Source organism: Microtus ochrogaster, chromosome 18 (assembly GCF_000317375.1).
Source record: "Microtus ochrogaster isolate Prairie Vole_2 chromosome 18, MicOch1.0, whole genome shotgun sequence".
Taxonomy (NCBI): domain Eukaryota; kingdom Metazoa; phylum Chordata; class Mammalia; order Rodentia; family Cricetidae; genus Microtus; species Microtus ochrogaster.
Window position 1 is genome coordinate 24,540,047 of NC_022020.1, and position 22,843 is coordinate 24,562,889.

The 22,843-nt window shown below is 52.0% G+C and overlaps 2 protein-coding genes across 5 annotated transcripts in view; one reads left to right on the forward strand and one right to left on the reverse strand.

Moving 5' to 3' along the window:
• Positions 1 to 4,584, forward strand: part of Psd2 (pleckstrin and Sec7 domain containing 2) — a 53,537-nt gene extending 48,953 nt beyond the window's left edge. For both annotated transcript variants that reach the window (XM_005355946.2, XM_026783451.1), the window contains exons 14-15: positions 1,015 to 1,158; positions 2,636 to 4,584. In XM_005355946.2, the coding sequence (XP_005356003.1) occupies positions 1,015 to 1,158; positions 2,636 to 2,845 (354 nt within the window). In that variant the 3' untranslated portion in view covers positions 2,846 to 4,584. The remainder of the gene's footprint in view (positions 1 to 1,014; positions 1,159 to 2,635) is intronic.
• Positions 4,485 to 22,843, reverse strand: part of Nrg2 (neuregulin 2) — a 185,854-nt gene continuing 167,495 nt past the window's right edge. For 2 of the 3 annotated variants that reach the window (XM_026783450.1, XM_013349395.2), the window contains exons 6-10: positions 14,638 to 14,740; positions 12,623 to 12,746; positions 12,174 to 12,301; positions 11,388 to 11,615; positions 4,485 to 8,712 (exon numbers count right to left, since the gene is read on the reverse strand). In XM_026783450.1, coding sequence (XP_026639251.1) covers positions 7,950 to 8,712; positions 11,388 to 11,615; positions 12,174 to 12,301; positions 12,623 to 12,746; positions 14,638 to 14,740 — 1,346 coding nt within the window. In that variant the 3' untranslated portion in view covers positions 4,485 to 7,949. Of the gene's footprint in view, positions 8,713 to 11,387; positions 11,616 to 12,173; positions 12,302 to 12,622; positions 12,747 to 14,637; positions 14,741 to 18,342; positions 18,367 to 22,843 lie in introns of all 3 variants that reach the window. The other variant, XM_026783449.1, reaches the window with a different exon arrangement.

The following is a 22,843-nucleotide window of genomic DNA, read 5'->3' on the forward strand; positions in this document are numbered from 1 at the left end:
GCTTAGCTTCAACCTGCTTTCTTATAGAACCCAGGACCACCAGCCCAGAGGTGGCAGCATCCATGATGGGCTGGGTCCTCCCACATCAATCACTAATTAAGAACATACCTTACAGTCCGATCTACTGAGGCATTTTCTCAATTGAGTTTCCCTCCTTTTAGATAACTCTAGCTTGTGTCAAACTGACATAAAACTAGCCAGGACAACATTCTTTTTTTTTTTAAATCTTTAAATACTTTAGTTATATTGCTATGAAAACCCCATCTCACTAATACTACAGATTCTCAGGGTGTTTTGGACAGGAAAGGATAAAGGACGGAGCAGAACTTGAGAACAGAGGTTGGCAAGCTACAAACTTCCTTCTTCAGCCATTGGCCCCTTTCCTATCAGAGCCTTTGTCTCTCTCTCCACAGAGCTCCAGGGCATTCTGTGTCTGTGGGGAGCTCCTGTGTATGGGGAGCACAGTGTACACAGACACCCCACATACATACACCACACACACACACACACACACACACACATCCCATGAGCACACATATGCACACATGCACCCCCGTATGCCTGCACCACAGGTGTGTCCACATACCCGTGCGTGCATATTGCTCTAAAGGGCCTCCTCACTGTAGTGAGTGGAGTGTGTGCACTGGGCTGTCGACGACAATGTCTCAGTCTACCTTCAGGTGTGGCCCGGATCTGCAGCTGTCATGCACACCCGAAGGTGGTTGTGAGCCGATGCATGTACTGGAGAGAGGGAGGGATAACTGGGGCCAGGCTGACCCTTGGCCCGGCATGCTTGGACGCACGTGTGGAATTCTATGCATGGGGCTCTGGTGGCGGTGTGGACACTCACGTGCAGACCTCAAGCTCTCTTATCTCCTCCTAGGCACTGAGGAGGGCTGATGGCCCTGAGGAGGAGCAATTTGAAGACTCTGGTCAGCACCAGTTTCCCTGTGCTGAAACTGCTTCCGGTGTGAGGACATGCCAGACCTCACTGACCTGGGCTTGTCTTTGCAGGAGGAGCAGCTGCGGTCTCATGAGAATAAGTTGAGACAGGTGACTGCAGAGTTGGCGGAACACAGGTGCCACCCAGTGGAGAGGGGCCTCAAGTCCAAGGAGGCGGAGGAATACCGGCTGAAGGAACACTATCTCGTGTTTGAGGTAGGTCTTGGGTGATGAATGGCAAAGGTCAAAGCTGGGGCCAGAGGAGGAGGCCCGCTCCCACCCTTCACTTCCTGCCATCCACATGCTAGGGATTCTAGTTTGAGACTCCCCCACTGTGGGGTTCTATTAGGTGCAAGCCACAGTGTCCAATGGCCAGTCTTGCAGAGTCTGGCTGTCAAATGTTGACCAGTTTTGCCTATGCCTGGGTTTCTTTAGGAGCCTCCAATGTTTATTCTGCAATATGAAAACAGAGATGACAGCCACTGTAGTGGACTTTCTTGGGGGAGGCCTGGCTCTCCTCCGTTCTTTGCATGGACCCTAATGTCAATCCTGTGAAAGGGTTTCTATAACTATACCCATTTGACAGAAAGGTGAACTGATGCTCAGAGAAGCCAGAGCACTGGCCTGAGGTGACACACGTAGGAAAGAGCAGGACCCAGGATCCTAACCAGTGATGGCTGCAACTCTGGCATCTGAGTCCTCTATTACTTGGCTTAATGGGGGGGGAGGGACATAAAGCCTGGTAGGCAGAACTGGGGGAAAAGGGTCCCCTTTCCTGATGGTGGGGAAGGCCTGCAGCTCAGAGTCAAGGTGCTCAGATACCACTGAGTCCCCCTCCTAAATGTTGACAGCAACTTACATCTAAGTGTTTATGAACACATCCATTTCTTCATACCCTTCCCAACACTGGGCATTTGGAGATGTTTTCACCTTCCTTGATCTCACAAGTATAACAGTCATTGCCTCATTATTATTTTCATTTTGTTTTACATTATTAATTAAAAATACTTCTTTTTATGTATGTGTGCCTGTGTTCATTCTGCACACTTGTTTGCTGATGCCTGTGAAGGCCAAGGGAGGGGATCAGAGCCCCTGATGCTAGAGTTGCAAGTTGTTGTGATCTGCCTAATATGGATGCTGGGAACTGAACTCAGGTCCTCTGCATGAGCGGCAAGCTCTCTTAACCGCTGAGCCATCCCTTTAGCTCCCAAATTTTTAAAGTTTTAATTGGGGCAACACATAATAAATTGCACCATCTTGATTGCTTTTCAGTGTGTAGCTCAGTGGCATTTCTTCACATTGTACTGATCTCCAGTCTCATTAAATATAATTTCCTTATCCTTCAAAGCACAGATGTTTTAAATATCAATGGGGTCCCATTTGTCCATTTTTGCCTTTATTGCCCACATCTTTCATGTTATATCTAAGAAATTATTGATATTATTTGGATTTTCAAGGTGTAAGTGAGAAGCTGGGCATGATGGGGGCCTGACAATAATGACAGCCAGCGATACATAGTGTGTGTATTCTGTCTTTTATTGGATAGTCCATTTCCCTTTCATCGATTGCAAGAGCTCACTGCATGCTGAAGAGGGCAGTGCTAGGCTGCTAGTTTTCCAAGATGGCTCCCCCATCTCCATTTTGTTGCCTCTCTTTTGACTTTGCTCTTGGCTTTTGTCTGCCCTTTTCCCAGAAAAGCCGTTATGAGACCTATATCCACCTCTTGTCCGTGAAAATCAAAGTGGGTTCAGATGACCTGGAGCGGATCGAGGCCCGCCTGGCTACTCTAGAAGGCGATGACCCAGCTCTCCGGAAGACACACTCAAGCCCCGCCCTCAGCCTGGGGCACGGGCCTGTGACTGGCAGCAAAGCCACAAAGGATGCCTCGGGGTCTGATTCTTAGCTGGTGTGGCTGTGCAGGCCCTGGAGACCGGCAAATGTCCCCAGAGGGGGTCAGTGAGCACAATTCCAGGCGGAGGCTGCTTGGACCAAGCGACAGGCAGTTAAAACTGGCAACCAGAGGGATATGGAGAGCCTTGTGGTCAAGGAGATGCCATTTCATGGCGCTGATCTTCTGTATCCTAGGCCATCTCCGGCCTAGCTCCTCTCCTAGCCCTGGCTGCCCTCAAGTCATGGGGCCTTGCTTTGCAGGTCAGACTCGCTCTAGGGCTGCCATCTGGAGAAGTCAGTCACTGTTGCTTCCCCAGGCCCCTTCTCATCAGGCCGCTCCTTCATCTTGTGTTTGTGAGGATGAGTCTGAACTCGGGGTCTCAGCTTGGATACCTACCCTTTCTCCTCTTTCCTCTCAGTTGACCAGCAGCAGGTCTAAGGACCACCAGCAACGCCTTCTCCTTTCCTTTTCCCAGCAACCTTTGCAACCGGTCCAGTTCTCCTGCCTCATATTGCAATAATCTGAGGCCTAACCTCCACTCAGTGCCAAACTGATTCCACTTGCGTGTGTATCCACCTCTCCTTTTCCACTCTGAGGTCTCTCCTGCCTCTTTTTTATATGGACACAATCATATATAATATATATATGTATGTATGTAAAGAACTCATTTAAGGAAGGTTTGAGAACTACTACCGATTAGAAGATGAACCCAGACAAAGGAACAAGCTCGTCTCAGACCTGGGCCAGCGAGCAAGGCAGCCTGCTATGGGGCCCTCTGCTGCCCTGACACTCTGGATGGGAAGAAGAAGCCCTTTTCCTCTTCCAGCTGACTTGTGACTCTCGGGCACTTTTCCGGTTGATGCTTTCGGACTAAACAGGATACGCGTGTCACCTCCCCTGTCCCAAGGGTGTCCTTGTGGGGTGATATCTTAGGAGCACGCCTCTGTTTGCTTGGGTCCTCTTGTGAAGGCCACCAAGGTCTCGAGTGATAGAGTGAGGTGGAGGAAGCTCTCAATTCATGGTCTCGGGGAGAAGATGTAGTGGCAAGTTCTTAATTACTGATGTTCTTGTCATTTTTTTAGTGAATGAGAAAAGCCTAGCTAAGGACATAGCTGAGAATAGAGACGCGTGTCCCTCACGGGTTGACATCCTTCAGTTAGACCAACAAGTGAGTTGGGGGATGACCCTCTTGACGCAGCTACTGTGAGCCAGCCTTTCCTATTGTTTGGCCAACAGTTTGACCTCTTTGGTGACACAAGCCTTGTGACTAAGCATCTGAAGGTCCACTCCCATTGGATGTGGGGAGCTTAAAGTACGTGGAGAGGCGTAGGGGGTTTAAATCCAAATTGTTTAAATTGGATTAGCTGAAGTGCGAATTATAACCAAACCATCTGGCCCCTTTGTTTTGCTCAGGGGAAGTAAACGCTCATTTGAATGGGATCAGAAAGGCGATTTAGGGGCAGTAAAGAGATCTCAGTTCTTTGTGCTGCTGCCTGAAGGTCCTTTGATTTTCAGGCCAGGGTCCCACCCTTTATGTCATGGGGGTGGGGGATGACAGTGGAGGTGCAAGCTCACTAGCCACAGATGCGCGCCCGTGCTGTTCCCCAAGCACTAATAGTGCCTCCCACCAGTAAAGACATTTCTTACTTCCTTAATTGTATAATTCTTTATTTGTAAATTATATACATGTACTACTGTACTAAAATATTATGTACATTATAAAACATACACAAAAATAGAAATTTAAAAAAGATGAGATGAAAATAAATCTAAATCAAAGTTCTAATATTTTTCCTGCATTCTAATAGACCATCATGTTCCTCTTCCCTAACCGTGGCTCCTAACATGCCCAGGAGAACTAGTCAAACCCAGGGCCTGACAAAATGGAGTAAGCAGTTTTCTCCATATAGAGGTCCTGGTTATTTGCCCAGGGCTCAGGAACTCCTGGTTGCTAACTCTTGACAGACAGCCTTCAACCTCTTCAGTGAGGGGCAACCATGAGGCATAGATTGTTGCTGGGTGCTGGGATGGTGGTAAAGGAGGTCCACTCCCTGCCTCCATGGGTCTCACAGATATGGGGGGTCTCGGGGAAGTGGTTATCATTCATTGCCATTGGGGACTCTGAGAGAGGCTGGGGAAAGACACTAAATGTGATACTAAAAAGAAAATAATTTGGGGAGCAGGGAAGAGAATTTTGACCTATGAAGCTGCCTGAATGTCCTGAGTGTTCCAGGGGACAGGGTAGTGGAAGGGAAGTTGCTTGAAGTGATTGCAATGCTTCCTGAAAGGCCACACACTCAAGTTTTCCCCAAGGCTGAAACCTGAGAGTCAGGGTGGGCAAGAGGGTCTCTCTGGTCGAGTGTGCTCCTGAGTCCCAACCAGACACGTCCAGGGAGTAGGTGGCTGATATAATGAGGAGAGAGCCGAGGAGCTAGGTTAGGTTCTATCCTTGGACTCTGGCAGGTACCTTAGAATACAGGGCAGATGATAAAGGAGCAAAATGGGGTCAGGTACAAGTTCACTAAGTCAACCGGGGTCGTATACAGATAGGAGAGTTCATTTGAGTCACAGCGGTGGTTTCTGAATGAAAACCGAGAAGGCAACCACTGAGAGCCCTCACAGAGCCTAAGTGAGGGCTCTAACCTGGATCACACTAAGATCTGCTCGGTGGACTCATTAAGAGGTCGTAGCCGTTAACCTGGGGTCACATGGAGATCAGAGGTCGTACATAAGGATTACCGCCCTAAGACAGCTCTCAAGGCAACGGCAAACAGATAGCAGAGGGGTCTAACGCAGTCACTGGCTGGGGCCTGGAAGACGTCCATGATCTACAGGTTTAACATTCAGCCCAGTAATTTTTCCCCTATTTTTTTCCTTTGTAAAAAGTGCCCCCTTCAGCACCCACCAACAAATATAATGATGAATTTTTAAGTTTAGACTTTTCTTAATCATCTCCTCATCGAGTTTTTGCCACTTTGTGATTCAAGGTTGCAAGGCTCAGGATTCTGTCCCCACCACCATCAAGGTAGCTGTCTTCTAGACAATCTCTCAGGAGCGGTGCTGGCCCATCCGCACGTGACCTCCACAGCAGCTCGCTGAGGTATACAGTGTTTTCCTCATCTCTCACTAAGCAAATTGTGGGTTGGAGAAAGCACAGAGCTAGCGAGGGCCAAACTGGCACTCAGATTCGGTCCTTGTTGCTCTGTGCCTCTCTGTCCCGCTACTCTGTTAGTGTGACATTCAAGGACGCACATAAGCATACGTAAATATGTACACATTCACCCCAGCTCTTTGGAGAGGAGGCTTCAGGTCCAGGAGGCTGGAATCTTGGTTTCTGGTATTCTAGGTGGCTGATGAGAAAGACTCTTCACCTCGGACTCCATCTGCCTCCTCCTCGCCTGAGTTCAGACCTTCATCAGAGCTGCAGGTTTAGACAGGCCCTGGCTCTGAGGGGGTATAAAATTGGGGAAAGAGCAATACCCTGTGGGCTTAGAAGCGCAGCTGCTGTGGTCCTTCTGGCAATGAGGGTATCCATTATGCTGTCTTACATGTCCAGACTCTGCCTGTGACGTGCCTGAGGCCCCAAGGGTCATCTTTGTCTCTGCTGCCCCAGTGCCAACCCCACAACCCTTCTCTTTTCACCCACCTGGGTGGGAAACTGTTGCCTCAGTCCAGCCTCCTAGCTCCAGGGCAGGGGCTGGGCCAGAGTTCGGAGGCTGAGTTTAAAGCAGAACAATTTGCGTCAGTCCCTTGGCTGGGTTCCCCAGCACCCAGGGGCGACACCTTATAAATGATTTGGAAGGAAGACTTGGAACAGGTCCTTGGAACTGGGGCCAGCGGGACTGGAGAGAGGGTCACTTCCGCTCAGGGACTGCCCTGGCCCTCTCCAATCTATTCCAGTACCCACAGGGCCCAGATCCTCCTCCTGTCTTCCCTCAGCTGGGCCAGGTACACACAGTCAAACAGGAGTTATTTCTGATTTTATTTATAATATAAAAATGTTCAAGTGTCAACAGTCAGGTGTTTGGACATGTCAGGGTTCCCATCTGTTCCTGTTTGGGACTTTGTTTGTTTATTTCCTTTTTAGACAATTGCCTTTTTTGACAAATTAGCATTGGATCCAGTTGTGAGGGTAGGGGAGGGCAGGATTGGAGGATGAAGTCATAGGTGGGTTGGGAGCTGGGCTGTGAGAAGGACATGGTGTTACTTTATTGCTAAAAGGGGAATCGAATACACTGTCGGAGTGGCTCTTCTGGGTCCCAGCGTGACCATGCATTCAATCTAAAGAATCTGAAATGCAAAGGACATGCAGGCGTAAAATAGAAAAGACGACCTGTAAACGAAGGTGCTGCAGAGGACAGAGTACCCTGGAGGCCGCAGGAGGAGGAGCTATGAAGGTTGGGCCCCTGGTAGTGCTGCCCCTCCCTAGGCCGGGGGCTGGTGGGGAGACCGCCTTCTCTGTCCTCTTTCCCTTAGCAGCCTTGAGGGGCGGGGAGGACCCCTCCCCATTCTAGTTGCTGTAGTTGGGGGGCTATGTCTCCCCCTGGAAGTAACCCGACCTCAATTCCAGCTCTAGGCAAGGATCCCTGCCCTCTCTGCCCGAGATTCCAGATCTGAACAGGGCAAATTCTGCCTTGTCTTCATTTTCTTCCTCACTGTCCACTACCCTCAGGGCCAGTAGAACCTCGGTCTCTTCTTTTCCTGCCTTTTCTCACCCTCACCGGTTTGGGATCCTACAAGCGCCCATCCCCACCCTGCACCCCAGACGACTCTCCAGGAGCCCCAGATTAGCATACAGCAAAAGGCACCACAATATAGGTTTCTATTAAAGAGTCAAAAAATTGGCCCATCTCTCTTTTTTTTTGTTGTTTCTTTTTTTTTCCGAAGCTGTAAATCAGGATGTTACATATAAATAGTTTCCCTATAAAAACGTCTTTGCCGTTAGCTAGTATTATAAGACATTTTTTTGCTAAAATGAAAATAAAACATTTTGTTATACTTTTTTCCTTTTTATAGAAAATAAAAATATTTTTATTTCTTTGTTCGCTCCTATTCCCTCTCCAGTCGGTGGTCTCCGCTCTCCTTGGAGACTTGGGGCGGGCGAGGCGGGGGGCGCCTAGAGGGGCCCCGAGTCCTGCTTGGCCCTCGTGGGCGGCCCACGGCTGTGTCTGCTGCTGGCGCGCGTGCTGTGGCTGTCCAGGGAGTAGTAAGTCCTGCTGTCGGCCGCCGGACACAGCGGCGGCGAGTCCGAGCGCAGCGCGTCGTGCGCCGCCCGCAGGCCGAGGAAAGGCGTGCTCTCGGCCGCCAGCGCCCCGTCCGCGTCGTCCGCCTCGTCGTCCGAGGCCGACACTGAGCCGCAGCCCGAGCCGCTGCTCAACGACAGCGAGTCCCGCGCCGCGCGTGCGCGCTGCGCCGCCAGCCCGTTGAGGCGCGAGCGCCGCCAGCGCCGCGGCCCCGCTGACGTCCTGCGGGACGCGCCGCGCGTGCGTGGCCGCGGCGGCGGCGGGGGCGCGCACTCCTGCGTGGTCTCGTACTCGTCGTCCTCAGGGATGCGGAAGGGGCTGGCGGGGAGGCTGCCCAAGCTGCCGCCCAGCGCGCAGGCGCTGCGCCGCGGTCCGGGCCCCGCCGCGGGGTAGTAGTAGCTGTCGTAGCTGCGCTGCATGTCCGCGCCGGACCCCGGCCCAGGGCCCGGCGGCGCCGGGTGCCGCAGGAGCGGCTGCTGCTCCGCCAGGCGGTAGCTGATGGGCGCGGCGGGCGGCAGCGACACGGCATGCGCAGAGTTGGGCGACGTGATCTCGAAGGTCGGCACCTGCGTGGCCAGCGAGTAGTGGAAGTCCACGGGCGAGAGGCGCGCGGGCGTGGTCAGGGCCGACACGTACCTGCGGGAGAGACAGAAGCGTGGGTCGGGTAATCTGGTTGTAAGGCCAGAAAGGACCCAGTCCTAAGAGTGAAGGCTGTGGCTCTGACCTCGTTCAGTTTCCGTGATCCCTCTCAGCCTGCATAGATAATTATAGTGTTTACTCCGGAGTGAGGCTGGGCGATTTCAGAAATGTACTCGGGTAGTACCCTAGCCCAGTGTCTGCCCTTTACTAAGCATCCGTAAGTGGTCATTTGCTCTGGGGATGCTCATTCTCCGGGGCACGCTCACCTTGGGGCGTTTTATATGTAGTCTCATCTGTTCTGGAGACTCTGCAGGTGAGGGCCATACTACACACAGGAAAAAGAGACTCAGACATTTAAGTGTCAAGGACGTAATGACCAAGATGTGGCCCGACCTGTTCTTTCTGAATCAACTGACTCCCTCTTCCCCATTTCACCAAGACACCACTAGGTGTCTCTTCTTGGAGCCAATGACTCCCTGGTCCACAACGGCCTGTTTTTGCTAATACCTCCTAGTGTGAATCCTGGGTACCTATCCCTGGGATTTGAATGCGGTTTAGGCAGAAACTAGTAAGGCTACTTTGAGAAACCATCATTCAGAGGCTCCTTGGGTTTGAGCTCAACCGCCCTAGCACGAATGGCTTAGCCCAAGGCATGGCTTGAGAGAGGGAAATCCCAAAAGCTGCTACAGGGAAGTGACACCGGGTGGGCCCCCCAAGCCAGAGCAGATAATACCAAGATAAGATGGGTCTCTATTCCCCTTACTTCCTTGAAAAGTTTGCTTTTGCTAATAGATCTCCAGGGTGGCTAAGGGAACACACACCTACACTAGGACAGCTTGTTCTTCCTGACCTATCACCTCACTCCTGTTTGGTTTTCCCAGAGGTCAGAGTCACCCGTGGAGCCTGGAACATTGGGTTTTGCTCTTCACAATCCACCTTGTGAACCTTCAGCCTCCACCATTATCCATACTCCATTACAGGAATCACTCCCGGCCACGCCTTTCTTCCAGACTGCATTCCATATTCCTGACTGCGCTCTGGAACTGGCTTAGTGTCCTTCCTACTCTCTTACGGGATCAGGAATCAGTTGCCTGCTCACTTCCCTTTCCTACGCACAGAACTATTTAACTGCTGGGTGCTACCCACTCCTCTCCTGAGGCACACTCTCCAGTCATGCCACCACCTTGGGGTCTCTTTAGGAAGTTCCCAAAGCAAACAAAACAAAGCACCCCCCCCCTTTCCAGTCAAAACCAAGCCAACCGAACAAATCCAACCTCAGCTCTGCTAAGGATGCCCTTCCTATTTAGCTCTACCTCCCAAGCGAGCAGAAGCCAAGGGCCCTTGGTGTACGTGTGTCCCCAGCCTGCCTGCTGAGCTCCGTGAGCTCTCTCACTCACCCCGCTTCTCTTAAGCGCACTCTTAAGTGTTTCCGTTAGAACAGCTGCAGGGTACACCACGTCTGAAAAACGTTCCTCTCCCATCTCCCTGCCGAGGGTCTTCCCACCCACCTAGGGCCAGGGTTACCACGGAAGAACCACGGAAGACAACAGAGACAGGTGTGAATGAGGCAGGGTCCTTTATCAGTCCCATGTATAGCAGTTGCTGTTCCTTCTTATCTACACAGAAGGAACAAATTTTGAGGCGGAGGGCTGGGCTTGGAGAGAAGAATCTGGGTGCTTCTTGGAATCAGTAGTTGGAGCGGGCTTCTCTGCCCTGGGGTGGTGTCTGTGCTTAGCACCTGTAAAAACTGCTCAGGAGTTGTGGTTTGTCCCTCGCTTGGAATAAGAGCAGGTAGGTCAGCTCTGGGGATGCTTCACTAGCCCAGGCCTGGCATAGAGTCATTTGAGTCAGGAAGAGGTAGAATTGCCCTCCATCCTGAGCCTCCCCTGCCGTGGTGTTCCCTCCTCTGCTTTCCTCTCACAGACCTAGCTTGGCTGACAGCCACTGCAAAGCCTGTTAGGGTGGGGCCTCGTTCCCAGGACTCCTGGTGTGGAGTCAGGGAAGAAGGGAATTTCCTCTGTGTGTGTGTGTGTGTGTGTGTGTGTGAAAACGTGTGCCACAGAGTGTGTCTGGAGGTCAGAGGACAACTTGTGGGAGTTGGTACTCTCCTTCCACCTTGTGGACTCTAGGAATTAGATTTAGACTGCCAGGCTTGGTGGGCAAGCTTATTTGCCACTGAGCACCCTTGCCAGCCTCAGGGAAAGAGAAACGTCCTGGTCCTTAGTTCATGGGCTTCTCAGGATCACAGCCATGCCTTTGGGGTGCTGATGCTGACAGTCCGAGATCACCCTTGGCTTATGTCCTTGCCCTCTGGTGAGTACCCTTGAAAATAACCGTTTTCCTAGCTTCTAATTTCCTGGGTCTTGGCATCTTTCTGTTTCTGCTGAGGTGATACTGGGAACCAGACAACCTTGGGTCCTGGGTGTATGGAACAACCCTCTTTGTCCCTGATGCTTCTGCGTGGTTGTTAACGTTCCCTGATAGGATAAACTATGTGGTCACTCCAGCCAGGATCCACTGAGCTAGATATAGTTCTAATCCCAGGAGACCCCCTAACCTTTCTGGGACCTTGTTTGAGGTTCTTGGCGATGCACCCTAAGGGTCAGCTTTGGGCTGGGAGTGACAACTTTCTAGCCAAGGTGGGGTTCAGTCAAGGAGTAGTAGAAACTGACCTCTCACTGTGTGGAGAGTCACGCAGGGAGTCTATGGAGTCGTGGTAGGGTGGCATGGCAGCCCTGCGCCGCTCCTCCTGGCTGTAGGCCGCTGCCCTCCGTGCTCGCGCTTCCACACAGGCTGGGCTGTTGCACTTGCTGGTGCCCACTGATGACAGCATGATGCCTGACTGGGAATCCGAGGTCAGGCTCTCCGAACGTTCCAGGCTCCACGTGTGGCTCTCATGTCTGGGAAAACCAGATAGAGTGAGCTGATAGGTCAGGAAGGGCAAGCTGTTCTAGTGCAGGTGTGAGGTCCCATAGCCACCCTGCTCTTAGTTCTTCAGCTCCTCTGTGGCTCCTTTAGATCCCTGTCCTCTCTACTCTGGGGTGATGTGGAGTTTCACAGATGCTCAACCCTGATCATGGGAGAAGGAAGGCTGGAATCCTGTGGTTGGTGAGTTGCCATGTGTAGAGGCTCCTTCCTTTGCTCCTGCCACTAACATCCCCAGCTGGGACACTGCCACCCCCATGTTCTTTAGCCGTTCCTCAGGATCCCAGCCTCAGAGGCCAGTATGCAAAGGCTCTGACTGTTGCATGGAGCTCTCCATGGAAGGAGGGACCAGCCTTGTTATTTTTCTAGCTGTAGGAACTATTGTGCGTGTGCGGGCAGGTTGCCCCAGTACTGGAGAGTCAGGTGGACTGTGATCGGTATGCAAACACACGAGGAGATATCAACTAGCTGTGGACGATTGAATGACAAAGTACAGGAATCAGCAGGATTCTGTGGGCCCTGCTGCTGCTCACCTGTGGCTGGAGGTGGGCGTGGCTGTGGAGCAGTGGTGAGAAGGTGAGCAGGAGTGGCTCCCAGAGAATGTGGTCTCAGTTTCCCTCCGGATCACGTGGTCTGTGGTGGGCACATTTTTGGAGATGTACTGGAATGGACAGAAAGTTGGGGGGAGTTAGCGATGGAGACTAGATAGGCTCCCTTCACGGGTGGGGGGGGGGCAAGTGATGAGCACCAAGCTCTAGGTTAAAAGGTGGCCCCCTGAGTGAGATGTGACTTGATGGTGGATCAGTGATGGCCCCCACAACCAATCCCCCCCCCATTCTTCCTTATGGAAATGAGCAGAGTGAAGCCAGGTCCTTGGTGAGTTGGTGCCTGACACACAGGACTGCCCTGGCCCGTGCTTCCAGCCAGAGACGGTTGCTATCCAGCGAGCTAAGAGGGGGGCAGGTCTGGGAACACCACTCACATCAGCCATCTGGATCTCCTCAGGGTCCAGCCGAGGGTGGCTGGGCCCGTTGGCCAGACTCCGGTTCTGGTGGGCTGGACACATGTTCTGCCGGAGATGGTTATGCATCTGTCTCCGCTGTTTTCTACATAGGGAAAGGATAGGTGAGCCTAGCATGGCTCCCCCAAAGGGACAGAATTCCCTGGCTGTCCTTCCAGGGAGATTGGGCAATGCACATAATTTGTACTGTGTGGCAAAGTTCTTGGGTTCATAAAGATATTTTTCTTTTTTTTTAAATGAAGATATTTTTCTGCCTCCATCTGTAATGTAGAACCCCTTACCATCCCAAAGACCACTGACCACAGAAAGCCCATAAATGACTCTTGCACCACGCTAGCCCCTCCCTCCCTCATCTGTTTAGTAATTGTTTATTGGGTTTTTACTGTGTTCCAGATTCTGCTTTGGAACAGATGAGGTAAACATGGTCTCTGCTTCATGCAGCCTGGGGCCAGGAGGGGAGATGGAGAGTAAATAACACGTAAATGAATGGTCACTTCCAGGGAAGTTTTATAAAGAAGATAAAACAGAATGCTATGATTCAGGAGCCAGGCCAGTAGGACTCCCATATACTGATACATAATAAATGCTCAGAAAATTATTTTATAGTATACAACTGTAATGATCACTCCTATGGCTCTAATTCTCCCTGCTCGTCAGTATCCCATTTTTCACCCCAGGTTTGCCTCTTGCTGCCTCCCTCCACCCAGCTTGCTGCTTCCTGGGACAGCCAGCATTGGATCCTGGGCAGCATTCTGCCCTACACTCGAGCCTCTCCACCGGTTTGTGTCTTCTCTCCTTAGGCCCTAGCCTGAAGGCCACTTCATAGGGAAAGCCCTTCTGCTCTCCAAATGAGGATAGGGGCTTCAAAAACATGTCTTGGAGGCAAAGATGTAGTGGAAGAAGGGGACCTCTGTGGATCCCAGGGCAGTCGGGGCTGTGTAGTGAGACCCTGCCTCCAAACAAACAGCAACAAAAAGTCCCAAGCCAAACATGCCCTGGGGCCACTTGCTTGGAGCCTGCTGACGCTCCTGGGGCTGGGCCAAGTGTCAGCACTGCTGAAAGTTTAGAGCAGTAAGGAGGAAATGCAGCCGGTCAGAACTGGTGCTTCTTTCTTCAGTTCCCGGACTCTACTTCTTTGGCCCAGTCCCACCCCCTCCTTCCTTCCCTGCCTTTCTGGTTCAGGTTCCATCCAAGATGAGGTCAGCAGCCCCGTCTGTAGGGCAGCAGGAGTCCAGACCCAGGGACTCAGCTTCTGAAATGGTAACTGTCTAGGCTCACTTTCCAGATCTAAACAAATATTGCACCACCCCAAGCCTTCGTTGGCTCCACACCACCTGAAGTCTCACATCAAGGTTTTATGGAGGCACCTGAATCCCAGATATCTTTGGTTTCTACCCACTCTTTCTGATCCTGCCTTTCTGCTCTGAGCGGTCTGGGCTGCCCTCTCTGGCTTATCTTTCAGTTTGCCCTCTTCTGCACTTCCCAGCTTTCCCAGCTGCTGCCCTGACCTGCCCTGAGATAGCCCAATTGCTCCAGGTCCTGTGGGAGATAGGAGAGCTGGATTTGTTTTTTTTTTATTTTTATTTTTTTAATTTTTTTAATTTATTTATTTATTGAGGATTTCTGCCTCCTCCCCGCCACCGCCTCCCATTTCCCTCCCCCTCCCCCGATCAAGTCCCTTTTCCTCATCAGCTTGAAGAGCCCTCAGGATTCCCTGACCTGTGGGAAGTCCAAGGACCGCCCACCTCCATCCAGGTTTAGTAAGTTGAGCATCCAAAAGGAGAGCTGGATTTGAACCAAGACTTTCCCTGTGTCTGTCCCGTAGAGCTACAGCCACAGAGGCCCTGAGACTACTGGGAACAGGAAGCTGTAGGCTGGGCAAAGTAGGTACAGGGGAAAAGTTCTGTTCTCACAAAAACATATTGGAGGCTACCCCCTGGCTTGGCCTGTTCTCGGCTTGAGCATGTAACACTCACTTGGTCTTGCAGTAGGCGACCACACAGACGATGCCCACGACCAGCAGAGCCACACAGATGCCAGTAATTGTCAGGACTCTCTTCTGGTACAGCTCCTCAGCCTCTGCAGGGGCAGAGCAGGAACAGAGCCCATGGAGATGCTTGTATATGACCTCCCTATTCCCAAGCTGTGGGCGCCCTCAGCACAGGCTCTGGCCCCTCCTGCCATCCCTTTTCCTTGACTCCCCTCAGATTCCCCCTACACCTGGTCACCCCTCCCCAAGCCCCATATCTGCCCAGTGCACATGAGTGGGAAATGCAGGGGATGGAGGAGGGGATGGAGGAGGGGATGGAGGAGGGGATGGAGGAGGGGTGAAGTTCCAAGGCCACAGTAGAGGGGAGGCAACACCTTGACCAGCACCCCTGCACTGCTCATGGCGGCCCAGCAGAGGGTTGGTTGTTCCTCATGGCAATGAACAGAGGCCCAGGGCAAAGGCCTTGCTCAGGCACCCCGATTCCCTAAGAAGGGGTGGTGATAGGACATCAGGCCCAGATTTAGGAGGGGTGCTAGGGCCAGAAGCAGGAACACAGCATATTGGGCCTAGAGGGGGTATGGAAAGAAAGGCCTTTCTCCATTCCTACAGTCTGGTCAGGGTAGTGCCTTGGCTCACTGGACCTTGTTGTCTGCTGGAGAGGCCTACCAGGGACAGCACAGCCCCACCTAGCATGCAGGGATGTTGTGTGCACAAGGAACAGGCCCCACCTTCACTAACGAGCTAGGTGAGGCTGAGCCAAACTGTTCGCCTTCCCTCTGTGCCTGGTATGGCCACCCCTACCCCTCTAAAACAGAGAAAGCCAGGAGGAAGACAAGGAAAAGGCAACGGCACTGGCTACAGCCCAGGCCATATCTCAGCGAGCCCACCTTACTCAGACCTGCTGGCTGGTACTGCCACCTTCTCTGCTACCAGACCAGTGATAAGTAGAGGCAGGCCCTCCATGATTGGCAGAGCTCTGAGAATTGTCTCTGATCTCTCAGATTTATGTTACCTCCTGTGTACACCAGCAACCTCAGAGCTACAAACCTTCCAGACACTCACATATCTAAGCTATGGCTCCTGGAGTCACAGACGCTCATACATGTGAATCTGCACACACAACTGACCACATGCTACAGAAATGGGTATACATGCATGCCCAAGCACACTGAGTTACATTCAGCCAGAGTTTAACCAATCTCTGCCCACTGAGCTTTACTCTGTGAATCTACCAGGCCTCCCCAGTCAATGTCTCCATCACTTCTTGGAGACCACTCTGCTCATGGTTGTAGACAGCTTCCACTGGCTGGACTGTGGTGGCACACACCTTTAATCCCAATACTCGGGAGGCAGAGGCAGGCGGATCTCTGTGAGTTCGAGGCCAGCCTGGTCTACAGAATGCGTTTCAAGACAGGCTCCATAGCTACATAGAGAAACCCTGTCTCGAAACAAAACAAAACAGCTTCCACATTATCAAGCCCTGGCACTTGGCCTGGTGCCCCGGAACTTTGGTGGTGAACTGCTCCTTGGTGGCCTGACTTTTCTGCAATGGCTGCTTCTTTCTCTTAACCCATGCCAAACGAACCAAGACTCCCAGGCCTCTTTCTTTCCTCCACTCTTTCTTGGCACCATCTAGACATACTTTCAGTCCTATGGGTATGCATTCCCCATTTCCGTCTCCTGCCCTGATTCTCCCTGCTTCTCAGCTCAATATTTATGAGCCATGACCAGCCAAACTACGGTCAGTCGAACCCCAGTAGCCTAGATTTCTCCACACCTGCCTGCCCATATCATTAGCAAGGCTTCTCTACGTGCCCCTCCCTCTCTTCCCACCTCCCTGGTCCATCCAAAAGTCATCTCAGCATTGCTTTTGAAGTGAGGCATAGATCTGACCAGTGAGCATTTTCACTACTGCCTCTGTAGTCCAGGAGGGGGCCCCCCTCAACTAGAGATGGCCATCTTCTGGCAGGCCTTTCTGCTTGCGCTTCTAACCCTGGCTCATCCCCATGCTCCGCAGGTACCAGCAGTAACGCAGCTCATTCTAGTCTGCTGTTGCTTAGAAACACGATGGCTGCTCATTGCAAGCATAAAAATCAAGGGCTTCCTGTATTTTCAAGGCCCCCGATTACCTAGTTTCACATTCCTTTTGGATCTTGTCTGTGGTCTGTTGTGCTTGGAGTCAGCTGCAGCATCTCTGTCCACTGAGTAACGCAAGCCTACATGTACTGTGTCCCCGCCTTCACCACTCTTCCCCAGGTGTTTGGAGGGCTGGCTGCCAGATGGGACCATGTAGGACACACCTTTTCTTGATCGTAAGTTACAGTAGTTCTCTACTGCAGCCTAGCCAAACCCGGAGCTCACTTTCTTTTATTATTTATTTTTTCTGTGTCAGTTGTCAACAGTGTTTCCCATTTGTTGCTGTCTCCTCTGAATGCAGTTCCAGGAGGGTAGGGATGTTATATGTGGTAAGGTCTGGTGTTGAGTGGAGCTTTTTGGTTAAATGAGTGAGTGCATCCCCACTCCCTGGCCCCAGACAGACACACACCTACACCTCCTCCTGCTGACAGTTTCAACACCAAATACTCTGGGCTTAATACAGACATTCCACAGCCTTTCTGTATCCCCAGGCCTGTCCTGAGACACTGCTAGCCAGACATCACCATTCTCCCATCCCAACAGAATCCATCCACACATACCTGCAGATTCATTCCTGTGTACCCAGCCTCCACCCTCCTCCCCGAGACCCAGACAGACACTCACATACAGACTTTGCCTTCCACTGAGAGCAACCGACAGGTGCTTGGGGAGCTAAGACCTCCGCAGGGCTGCCTGTTCGTATCTGTTGTCTCTGGTGTCCCCATCACTACTACTAGAGCATTCCCACCACTCCTGAGCCCTGCGTGTCTGCTGCTGTGACATCCCAGGACACTTGGGCCTAGGCTGAAGACCAAGCCAGAAAGCTTAAAATGTTCCTCCTCAAAGTCTCGTCCACACAGGTAGTATTCTAGAGGCCAAAGGGCAGTGTGTGACTGTGGGGGATGTAGGGAGTTACATGGAAGTTTCTGGGGAGGGTGGTAGGGAAAAGGAGGGTAGGTGGCCTTGCCCACAGATACACATACACACTACATGCCACTGGAGGGGCAGTCACAGAGAACTGAAAGCCTCAAGCAGATGGCAGAGCATGGGGCAGACAGACCACAAAGCAGGGACAGGAGCAAATGGGACGCTGTCAGCTTCTAGCCTGGTGTAGAGAACATGAAGCAGTGGAAATGGATTTAGCAAGGAAAGAGGACCAGTGTGAGATGGAAAAAGTTGCCTCTCTGCATAGCTCCCCAAACCAGGTTTCTTCTGTCTACAGACCCTTTGAGTAGCCATGTCTGGTGTGATTGCTGATAGGCTGTACTGCTTGGGAGGGCTAGTCCCTGCAGGTTCCTCCCCTGCAGCGGGTGCTAACTGGGCACCAGGCACAGTTTGAACTGCAGGGTACCCTGCTCTTCATGAGATTTTCTTATCTGGCTCTAAATCAACACATTTATGCTAGGGCATCTTGGTGAGGCCAGGGAAATTTTCGGAATCGCCCCCTTTCCATTTGGGAGGAAAGGAAGCTTAAAGTTCCGCGATCCTGGCATCAGAGGCGGCGGGGTGGGGAGGAGCTGTGCAGATGATGCAGAGCGATGATCAGGTGCCATACCCTTTAACTCAAATCCAAGGTGCTCTGGCAGTGCAGAAGAGAGTGCGGGGGCAGGGGAGAGAATGAGAGGAGGGGCGGGTGGGAGAGAGAGAGAGAAAACGTTGGTCAGAACTCTTCAGACGCTGGGCAGGCAGCCTGTGAGATGAAAGCAGGTTAGTAGTGCCCCCTCCTGGCCTCCTGAGCTCCTTCCCTGGTCCCTAGTCCCTGAGAGCCCCAAGAAGGCAAGAGAGAGGCCATGTTAGAACTGACAGGCAGGGAAGGGTCCCTGGAGGTGAGCAGTGGAGTTAGTACCTGGTGAGAAGGCATAGGTGCAAGAGTCAGTTGGCAAAGTCCCCTAGGAGCAGAGGACCAACCCTTCAGCATCCTCAGGCCCTCCTGAAGTCAGTTTGCCCTTACCCCTATCTCATTCTTGGGGGTCCTTTTCATCTGTTCAAAATGAATGTGTCATGTCTCTGGACGAGCCCATAGCTGGCCTGGCAGAGCTCCTGGCAGTCTGAGTGCAGAGCTTTGATGTCATAGGGGAGAAGAATGGGGATAGGGAAGACCCCAAGAAGCAAGTCATTGCTCCATTTGATATCCCATATACCTGGGCTCCCAGGAGTGGGCTGTGGTACCCAAACCCTTCTCACTACTCAGGAGAGCATCTCCAACTGAGAGCACAGAAAGAGTGAGTTCATCTGTGGAGCACGCACACTTCTTACACTATGGACAAATTACAGTGTTGGAAGTGAGGTCATTACCTGAATGTGTGAGTTCAAGCCCTTGAAAGGTGGATGCTTACAACATTGAGAGGTTAAATAAGGGTCAGCGCTGGCCGTCACAGTCACCATTGTCCGTGACTCTGAGAGATGGCCAACCTATTTGATCTCAGTGTCTCAGCTATGATGAGGGGATTAGGCCTTGCCATGGGATCCTGGAAGGTCTGAAAACCTGGCTGTGCTTCAGAACCATTCAGTCCAATGGGAGGAGATCTGGGTGGGGGCCCAGAAATCTTGGTGACGTTTTAAAGACTTGCCTTGCTTTTTCAGGCACAGCCTGTCCTGTTCTACAGACCTGGGTCTCTAACTTGCTATGTGGATGTGTTCTCTTCAAAGTGCCGGTATACAGAGGCAGATGTGAGCAGGCCTAGCCAACAGGAGGTTAAGACACGTGTATGCCAGGGCCCCTGCTCACACCTGCCTGGGCACACTCCCTCACTGACTTCCACATCAGTCACCCAGGCCTGACACTGGGCTTCTCCTCTGTGGAAGAAGGGCACCCTGAGCATTATCTGCACTACTTCTTTGTGCGTTCTGAAAGGGATTCTAGAGGGTTCTGTATTTGGAAAAGAGCAGGAGTGTGGGTGGCTCTGAGCCAAAGACCAAGAAGGTCCTGATCCCAAGAATCTTGAGGAAGATTCTGGGGTTTTGACCCAACCAGTTCTGTGCTGAGGCCACATCAAGGAAGTGCCGATCCCAGCACTTCAAACACAAGCCCTCTGCATTTCTGCCACTCTGAAGCTGGGGAGGTGTTGAGGATTTGGCTTCTTTTCAGTTTTGCCCTGACTGCTTGGAGCCCTAATTGCAGCTCAGGGTCCTCTTTGGCTGGATCAAAGGGTCACAGAGAGGTTCTCATCCTGGAGCCTAGGACTTGGAGGCACTTGGGAGCATGTTACAGATGTCCTGCCATGCTTACCCGAGGGACAGCAGACCAGTTTCAGCAGGTTCCAAGTGCTGGTCCTCAGCTCACTTTCAGACAAAGTTGGTGAAGTCTAAGGGGCAGCCGGTACCCTGTAGTGCCATGGTACTTTCTCAAGGTGATGCAGGAAATCAGGAGGGTGACTGAAAAGGGATCACGGGTCTAAGCTATGGCTATTCCTGCTCAGCCTTGCCTGACTATTCCTGAGGATGATGGCCACCTGGAGAAGCAAGCAAGTCTCTCAAAGCCCTCTTAGAACGTTCTTCCAGGTCACTGCTCTGGGAACCAAACTGTGTCAACAGCAGCTCCCTGGTGTCATGGTAAGGTGAGCCAGTGGCGGCTGGCATGATTGGTGAAGCCACTGAAAGTTTGGCCAGTCACTAGGTCAAGGGCAGGCGCTGAGGGATCTACAGTTGTGTCTGTTGCAGTTAGGAGAGCAATCACCTAATCGTGTTTTTTTTTTGCATGGCACTCAGCCAGGATGGTGTGGTACCACCGAGCCTCAGGCCAGAAATGTTCATATTGACCAGTAAATTGGATGTCAGATTTCCACCAGGGCCAAGCTTCTTAGGAAATATGCGAATTTATTGTCTCGGACATTACCAATGGCAGTCATAAGGTGCCTGGAGGAGGAGACAGTATGTATGTGCTGATGTGAGCATGTGCTCCTGTGTTTGCATGCGTGTGAGTGTGTGGTCATACACATGTGGGATACAGATGGGCCAGCTTTCCCTTTCAGGAGGGCGCGGCCTGGAGTGGGAGAAGCTTCAAAGTGCTATTGGGGTGAAAGTGCTACTGGGGTCAAAATCTTGCCTGGTTTTGAGGTGGTCTGGGTAGGTGGCAGGGTCAGACGCTTTGCTCAGCAATGCAAGGAGGCATCCTCTTCCTGCCCTCCTCCCCACCACCTATAGCTGGGAGGGATACTACAGTGCCCTCAGGTGATAAAGGCAGGCTCTCGGATGAGCCCCTCAAGTGCATCAGTTAATTTCATTCTCAATGCTGCCATCCAGGCCTAGATGTCGCTATCCTCAGTCTAGAGACGAGAGAACAAATCCAGAACACTTAAATAAGGCCCAGGACTAGGGATCTAGGTACCAGTCCTTCTGGATGGGCAGCTGAGGGCTTCAGGGAGCACAGGATGGTGGATGTCTTTGTGCTCATTATGAACTAAAGCATCATAAAGGCCTTCAGGGAACGTGTTTGAAGAACAGGAATCTTCCACATAAAGGCACCTTTGTGGTACTGATGATACAGGCAGGAAGCTGGGGACTGCAGCTGCAGGCTTTCTTTTGGGATCTGAGGGTCCTGTTGACCTCCTCAGAAGATATAGGCTAGGCTGACATGATGTAGCTGGCTAAGGGGCTTTGCATAGTAGCCCACGATCTGGAGGCTCTGCTGCTCTCTGAGCTAGGGCTGGCTGGGACTGCTGTCCAGAACAATTTCCCAAGCTGTAGAGGCTCTTAGCCAAGGGCAGAAAGGAACTGCCCCCCCCCCCCGTGCCTCTCTCAGCAGGCCCACCCTTGCCTGTCTGCTCTGGCTTCTCCTGGAGCCTTAGAAGTCTCTTCCCCTGCCCCAGAGCTCTCCACATGGGCTGTATCTGATTTTGAAATTCTCCCAGAGCTTGAGTTTTAGCGAGTTTTTTTGGTCTATACGTCTTGCTCACACATTCTGTCTTTATCCCCTCTTCCCCGTGCCCTGTGACTAGAGGGTCTGAAGAGAACACTGCCTGTCTCATGTTATAGACAGAGGTGACTCTCTGGGTCAATAGCCCTCACCTTCTGGGGCCCAAATGTTCCTTCTAAAGGCAGTAGATAGATGCCTGGGCTTTGTCTGGGGTCTGAGGACAATTGTGAGCTTTGCTTTTCCACCATGAGACCTGAACTCTAAAACTCTTTTTCTGACATGCTGCCTAGTAGCTCCTGGGTTTCCCTTTTGGTATTTTTATGGAGTTTTCCTTCACAACACTCAAATGTCATCTGGGTTCTCTGGTTCCTTACTGTTTGCAGGACCTAGATGTCCTCCCTAAAAAGAGGGTACTAGTCTGCTCTGCAGAATAGGATGGGTAACATGGCTCTGGTCTTGAAGGCCAACAGACCACAGGGATCCAAACCAAGTCTGGAACTCTCCAGAGGCGAATTGCTCCATCCACCCCCCTCCCCCGGTGGTGCCTGAAGGAACTGCTCCTGGGAGCCAAGGAAAACAAGCCACTATTCTAGCCAGATTTCTCCCGGTGTGGAAGAAAGAAAGGAGATGGGATCCTGGATAGTGTTCAGACTAGACAGGTTTTGGGAAGAGTCACCAGATTCCCCTTGAGTCCGTTAGCATCTGCGGCAGCCCCCAGTTCACTTCCTCCTGTAACCATACAAATGTCTCTCGCATCCATGGGAACCATTGCTAGGGCTGCTCTCTTCCACTCTGCCCTCGGCCTTGGTCCTAGAACCCCAACCATTTTGGCCAGACCAGAAGACAGGCGTTTGAAACCTTTTCTAATCTCTCAAGCCTACCCGTAGAAACATGCACACACTCACTGCCTGGCCCATCAGCAGCCTGGCACCAGAGGTAAGGGAGGGCCCTGCAAATGCCTCTTCCCCCATCTGGCAGGCTGCCTGATCCCAGAAGAGAGGAGAGGCCTGGACATGGCCCTGCTGCTGCAGAGAGTTCAGCTTTACAACTCTCAGGTGATACAGGTGACTTATGGGGCTGGGCGGGGAGACAGGGGTGTATCGTCTCCTCTGCAGAGGCTACTGGTAAGCACTGAGGACTGAGAGGAGCTCAGGACACCCCTGTTCCCTCCAAGTCTTGATAAGTAAGGTCCCCATCCCTC